Here is a 6,267-nt window from a genome sequence, read left to right on the forward strand (position 1 = left end):
CCACTGACTGTCCATGGGGCGCCGCAGCAGCTCCTCCACGTGCCTCGCCACGTCCATGGTGTCATCCAGGTCAAAGTCACCCTCGGGGTCCAGCACAGTGTCAGGGCTGTGGGAGGCAGGGGGTGAGGGGGGGGACCGGTTGCGGTGGGACAGGGACGGGGGATGCAATACTTACTTCTGGGCATACATGTTGTAATGGGGCTGGGAGCAGACAGCGGGTGAGGGAGCCTGGTCCATGTAGGTGGCCCCTCCAGGGGCAGAATCACCTGATGCACTGACAAACCTGCGGGGACCGGGGGCTCGTGAGTGCTGGCACGGGACGGGATGGGCTCCCTTGGGGTGAAGTCGCACTCCGGGACTTCCCACTGCCTCCAACCGGCAGCTCCCGCAGCTGGCAGGGTGCCGGCAGGGGACCCAAACCCCACACCCACAAACAGCAACAACCTGCAGGGTCCCCAGCCCCCTGGGTGGCAGCACGACAAGGCAGGGGCATCTGCCTTCCCAGGGAACACACAGCCCTGCCTCAGCCACGGGCCCATGCTCCTCGGCCCTCAGCGCCAGCTCAGCACCAACGTGGCTGTTGGTGGTGCCAGAGCCTGAGAGCAGAGGTGCCCTGGGCTGCCGGCTGCCCCAGCCAGCTTGCCGGGGATGATCCCATGGGACTGCCCAGGGCCTGTGTTCAGGGTCAGACTTACTCTGGCACCACTTGCTTGATCTGTGGCTTCACGTATCCATCCACAGCTTTAGCTAGAGAAAAGATGGCAGCGCTAAGGCCCCGAGCTGCTGGCACGTGCCACAAGCCTGCGGTGGGGCTGGGGGCTCACGCACGGCCAGCTGCAGAGCCCCCACTGGGCTGGATGCAGCCCCGGGGCAGAGGGATGCTGTGAGCCTCAGCTCCACCCCGGTCAGATGCACGAAGGAGAGGGACGCACACAGGGTGAAGGGGCAGCGCTACCTGGCGTGGACTCACAGAGAACCGGCGTGTAGTACTTGGAGAAAACCTCATCCTTGGGCCGGTCAGGGAACACATAGATGAGGTAACTGAGGTCCCCGAGGCGGTCAGCCAGGGAGCGGATGGAGAAGTCCCTGGTGGTGAAAGGCATCAGGTTCCAGAACATCCTCTCGGCTGGAAGACAAAAGTGAGGACCACGGTGATGCCCAGAGCCGGTGGCAGTTCCCGGCCCCACTCCGGCCACGGGCTGTGAGATCACGTCGAACATCAGACGGCATTTCCCATGCTGCATCCCTCCCCCGGCAACATTTAAGGACAAAACGCAGGTTGCCAGAAAACAGGATCAGCCAGGAGGCACAGTGAACTCAAGGCAGGTCTGTCCTCATCTGGGTACGTGGGAGGCAGGTCCCCCCTGGCCACGGGGGGCTCCGCGGGGCTTTGTGGTGTTCCTCGGCCACGTGAGCCTCCGAAGGATGCTCTCACGAAGAACAGTAACGAGCAGACTTGCTGCATGGGGTCAGGCAACCCGTGCAGACCCCTTGCACCAGGAAGCACCACGGAATTGCTGCATTTTATACAGCCACAAGACCCCCTGGTTGGCTCGGACGGTTTAGCCCAGTCCCTCCTCCCTGCCAATGCCAGTGCTCGGGCTGGACATGGCCACAGCTGCAGCGAGCAACAGCAGCACCGCTCCCCACAGGGCAGCCAAGGCATTCCCGCAGCCTCCTGCGCTCCCCCTTTCCCGAGGAAGGCTCCCGTGTGCCCAGCTGCGGCAGTGACAGTGCCGGTGCCCAGCCGAGACAGGAGGTGCCGGAGGCGCAGCACCAGCTGCACAAGCACAAGACGGCCGAGTCCCAGGCCGGGGCCAGGGTCAGCGAGGACAGGGGCTGCCGGCTCCCAACACGCACTCACAGGAGTCGAACTTCCACGCGATGGTGATGCCGCCAATCTCTGAGTCGCTGAACCGCAGCAGGAAGGTCCCGTCAGGCTTGTTGATGAGCAGGTCGTGCGCCTGCTGCTTGTTGACGAAGCCCAGGATGGCCCTAGGCAGAGTGGGGGTGTCAGGGCTGGGCGGGCAGGGGGCCGGGCAGCACGGGGTAGGGCGGCTCTTACCCGTCGTTCCAGTGCGGCTTCAGATGCTTCTTCAGCACCTCCATGACCCCGTCAAACCACTGCCAGAAGGTGTAATTCCTCCCGGGCAGGTTTTCCTGTTGAAATCCCCAGAAAATGAGCACTCCTGGCTCCAGCCTCATAGCTGCTGTTAAACAGCACAAGCGTTTGGTGCAGCAGCGGAGACTTAGAGACCTGGACCGCAGGACAACCTCCAGTGCTGCCAAACCAGGCGCAAGTCAGTCCAGCCAGGCAGCACAGCCCCGGGGGAGCGCCAGCAATGCCTCCCCGAGGATGTAGACCCCATCTGCGGGCCCTACAGCACCCCGTGTCCCTCCAAGTGAGGAAGGCGACACCTCCCGCCCCACTGCAGCTGACAACTGTCTCATTTTTGCACCACTCCAGCAAGAAATGGCTCCTTGGGAGGGACACGCCCCATCCAGCCCCCCCGGCACGAGCACTGGTACCGCAGGTATAGCAAAGCCTGTCCCAGAGCATGGTGGGACCCCGGGGCTCCACGGCTCTCCTGGCACAGAGCCCAGCCCGCTCACCCGATTGAACTGGGACCAGGACACCGTGGTGCTGCTGTAGTCCTCCAGGTGGGAGCTGGTGCTGTTGAAGAGCTTCTGCGCCAGGAACACCAAGTTCTCCTTGGTCAGCCCACGGCTGCTCTGCACCTCTGCCTTGAACTTCATGTTGAGCGCCTCACAGAGTTGCGGCCACTGCACCTTGTCGGGCACGGCGAAGGGCACGCGGCCCTGCGGGGGCACAGAGCAGGGTCAGTACCAAGCTCTGCCTGCCACCTCCTGCCACATCCCCACCAGGAGACTGAGCCCTACTCTCGCAGCCCCCTGGGGCGGATGGGGCCTGTCCTGCCCCGCCATGGTGCTGGCACTCACAGGCTCAGCAAAGGCGTTGTCCCAGAGCACGGTGGCCGTGGCGTTGTTGTCCTGGCTCCCATGCACGATCACCACCACGGGCAGGGACAGCGTCTGCCAGGAGGAAGGAGACCAGGATGGGCTGGGGGGCACTGCGGGATCATTGCCCATGAGCAGCCCTGAGCCACCCCAGCCTGCACGGGCACCACAGCGTCTGCAGGAGGAAGGAGACCAGGATGGGCTGGGGGGCACTGCGGGATCATTGCCCATGAGCAGCCCTGAGCCACCCCAGCCTGCACGGGCACCCCATGGCCCCAGCCCAGCCCCACACCCATGGGTACGGTGCCCATGGCTCGCCCGGGCCCTGCAGAGGTGACGAGGCTGGTGGCTTTACCTTCACCTGGAAGACCAGCTCGTTGCCACCAACACTGAACTGTGACTCAAAGAGGATGGTGAACTTCTCCTCTGTCACGCAGCCCTGAGCCACCCCAGCCTGCACGGGCACCCCATGGCCCCAGCCCAGCCCCACACCCATGGGTACGGTGCCCATGGCTCGCCCGGGCCCTGCAGAGGTGACGAGGCTGGTGGCTTTACCTTCACCTGGAAGACCAGCTCGTTGCCACCAACACTGAACTGTGACTCAAAGAGGATGGTGAACTTCTCCTCTGTCACTGACTCAGCCCCGCGGCGGTCTGAGCGCTTGATCCGCTTCAGGGACTGCAGGGACACGAGGGGTAAGCATGGGGGGACAGAAGGGGACACGGGGGGACACCAGGGTGAACACAGAGGGGATGCAACACAGATGGGGACATGAGGGGTGAACACAGGGGGACACGAGGGGACAGGAGGGTGGGCGTGAGTGTTGGGAGGGGGGAGCCAGCGGCGCTCACCATGTTGCGGAAGTGGGCGCTAAGTGTCCCCGTGGCCTGGTGATACTCCATCACGCAGCAGTTGTTAAGGATCTCCCCACTGCTCTCACTGCCGCAGGAAGGTGCAGGGTCAGGGGGACCAGCAGGACTGGGAGCCCACGCAAGGTGCAGCCCCCCCATGCCCCCAGCTCCAGGCCCTGCTCCCCGCTGCCTCGGCAGCCCCAGCCCCCCGCAGCACACCCCCAGCCCCCCAGGCATTACTTGCGGGTGCTCTCGTTCTTCAGCAGGGCTTTGGCTTGCTGCTCGCTGATGATGGTGGCCTTCACCTGGGGGGGGTTCATGTGCACGTTCAGCTTCCCCCCCACCAGGAGCCGCACGGTGGCTGCGAACTTGGTCTGTGTCTTCAGCACCTGGGGGGGCTGCTTCTCGATGATGAAGGTGCTGAGGGGACACAGGGATCAGGGGCAGGCAGGCAGAGCAGCCCCAACCCAGCCCCCCCACCCTGCCGGATGCCTCAGCCGAGCCGGGCCCCCACCTCTACCTGGTCACCAGGGCAGAGATGATGTCGGTGATGGTGCTGTTCAGCTCCGACAGCATCTCCTCCACCGGACCCGGGATTGGCAGCTGCTGGCACAAGTGCTCAGCCCGACGGATCTGCTGCCGGTTCTGCCAGATGATCTCCGCCAGCTTCTCACACCTGGGGGGAGCAGGGCTCAGCACCATGCCAGGGCTCAGCACCCCACCCCACCCTGCCGGGCATGGCCGGCACCAGCACCCACCAGGTCTGCAGCACATCCAGGGTGCCCTCGGGGGGGCCCCCATTCCCCGCCAGCTGCTGCCGACGCTTCCACTGAATAAGCTCGTCATCCAGGATGGTCGTTTGCTGCTTGCGCAGCAGCTGCAGCGTCTTCTGGTGCTTCTCGGCCAGGTCCTGCGAGGCGGGACGGTGTTATGGAGTGCAGGGACGGCGGCACAGCTGGCATGGGGCCAGGGAAGCAGCACTCACCACACGGTACTGCTGTAGTGTCTGGGCCTCCCGGTGCAGCCAGGCCTCCAGCGATGCCTTCTTCTGCTGCAGCGTCGTCTCCCGCGACAGGCGCTCCTGGGGGCCCAGCTGGGAGAGCTGGGAGAACTGGGCTGGGGGACAGGGCATGGCATTAGGGCTGGCACCACCAGCACCCCGGCCCCATCACCCTCCAGCCCCCCACCCACCTTGGAGGCGCATGTTCTCCTGGTACTGGATGATGAAGTACTCCTGCGTCTGCTGCAGCTTCTTGAGCTCATTCTCAGAGTCCTGCGTGATGAGCCGCAGCTCCTCGAACGTCTGGTTGATCTGCAGGTGCTTCTGGGACATGGCGTCCACCAGGGAGCCAGCTGGTGAGGGGCTCTGCACAGGGCACAGGGAGCGCTCAGCACGGCAAGGGGGACCCTCCCCATTCCCCTGGGTGCTGGGGGCAGCAGGGACCCAGAGCACCTCCTGCCTCAGGGCTGCTCCCATGACCCCCATGCTGGAGACCCCGAGCATCCCCCATCCTGCGGGACCTGTTCCCTTGCCCCCCGCGATGCAGTTGCCCCATGGCCCCCACTCACATTGTTTGCCTCCCGTACCAGCCGCTGCTCGTGGTAGAGGATGTGCCGGATGCAGCGCACTAGCTCCATGGGGCACCGGTCGTATGTATTCTGCAGGGAGAGTGCAGCCTGAGCCAGGCACAGGGCAGGGACAACCCCCGGCCCCTCAGCCCCCGCCCGTGGCCCCTCACTCACCTGCAGCTGCGTGGCATAGTGCCCCAGCTTGATCTTCAGCAGGAAGCCATCTTCGCCCACTTGGTGGTCCGCCTTCTTCTGCAGCTCCTGGATCAGCCCCTCCAGCAGCTGCGTCGCCTTCACGTTCTCCTGGGGGTTGTCGAGGTCAATGGAGTCCCTGCGCGCACGGAGCAGAGTGGTGGCATCGGGGCAGCCCTGGCCCCCCCGGCTTCTTCTGCCCCCCAGAAAAGGGGGGCACCCGCCGGCACCCCAGGGGCAGGTGCTGCCAAGCCCAGCATCACCCACAGGGACAGGGACCCCGCTGACCTACCACGCCTGGCTCTCAATCCACTGCGACAGGTAGTGCCGCACCTCAATGGGAAAGTGCTGCCCGTAGAGCGCCTGCATCTGCCGCAGGGCTTCGCCCTGGAGCTGCTGTGCCTGGATCCACACCGCCATGGCTCACCACCTGCCGGGGAGATGGGCTCGTCAGGTCACTGCAGCTGGGCCGGGTGCTGCACCGTGGGTGGGGGTCCGTCCCTGGCCGCCCCTGCAAGCCCTCTGCAGGAGCCTCCGGGTTCTCTGGTGCTGCCAGAGCCACCTCCAGCTGCCAAAGGAAGGGGTGTGCTAGGGCAGGGGACCCCGGCTCTGAGTCACCCCTTCTTTTCTAGGAAGAGCCCTGGAGGGGGCCGGGGCCATGAATGCGCCTCTGCGC

The 6,267-nt window shown here is 65.1% G+C and overlaps 2 protein-coding genes across 2 annotated transcripts in view; both read right to left on the reverse strand.

Moving 5' to 3' along the window:
• Window positions 1-57, reverse strand: part of GHDC (GH3 domain containing) — a 4,569-nt gene extending 4,512 nt beyond the window's left edge. The window contains exon 1 of the mRNA XM_019472895.1: window positions 9-57. Within this exon, the coding sequence (XP_019328440.1) occupies window positions 9-57 (49 nt within the window). The remainder of the gene's footprint in view (window positions 1-8) is intronic.
• Window positions 58-171: 114 nt separating this feature from the next.
• LOC103902253 (signal transducer and activator of transcription 5B) lies at window positions 172-6,021 on the reverse strand. The gene is made up of 17 exons (XM_019472985.1): window positions 5,884-6,021; window positions 5,574-5,730; window positions 5,400-5,489; window positions 5,022-5,196; window positions 4,816-4,946; window positions 4,589-4,740; window positions 4,351-4,506; window positions 4,071-4,250; window positions 3,831-3,918; window positions 3,535-3,657; window positions 2,962-3,054; window positions 2,614-2,820; window positions 2,066-2,160; window positions 1,865-1,995; window positions 956-1,126; window positions 696-747; window positions 172-283 (listed from the first exon to the last, which is right to left on the reverse strand). The coding sequence occupies exons 1-17, from the start codon at window positions 6,009-6,011 to the stop codon at window positions 172-174; spliced, it is 2,241 nt and encodes a 746-aa protein (XP_019328530.1). The 5' UTR covers window positions 6,012-6,021.
• Window positions 6,022-6,267: the final 246 nt, after the last annotated feature.

This window comes from Aptenodytes forsteri, unplaced genomic scaffold (assembly GCF_000699145.1).
Source record: "Aptenodytes forsteri isolate BGI_AS27 unplaced genomic scaffold, ASM69914v1 Scaffold492, whole genome shotgun sequence".
NCBI classification, from domain to species: domain Eukaryota; kingdom Metazoa; phylum Chordata; class Aves; order Sphenisciformes; family Spheniscidae; genus Aptenodytes; species Aptenodytes forsteri.

What these genes read in the sequence shown, in the direction of transcription:
- LOC103902253 (XM_019472985.1), bottom strand. Translation starts at nt 6,011, where the DNA reads ATGGCGGTGTGGATCCAGGCACAGCAGCTCCAGGGCGAAGCCCTGCGG. An exon ending in CACTACAGCAGTACCGTGTG is followed by an intron (nt 4,741 to 4,815) that starts GTGAGTGCTGCT and finishes CCCGCCTCGCAG; the next exon opens with GACCTGGCCGAGAAGCACCA. An exon ending in AGCTGGTCTTCCAGGTGAAG is followed by an intron (nt 3,055 to 3,534) that starts GTAAAGCCACCA and finishes TCCTCCTGGCAG; the next exon opens with ACGCTGTCCCTGCCCGTGGT.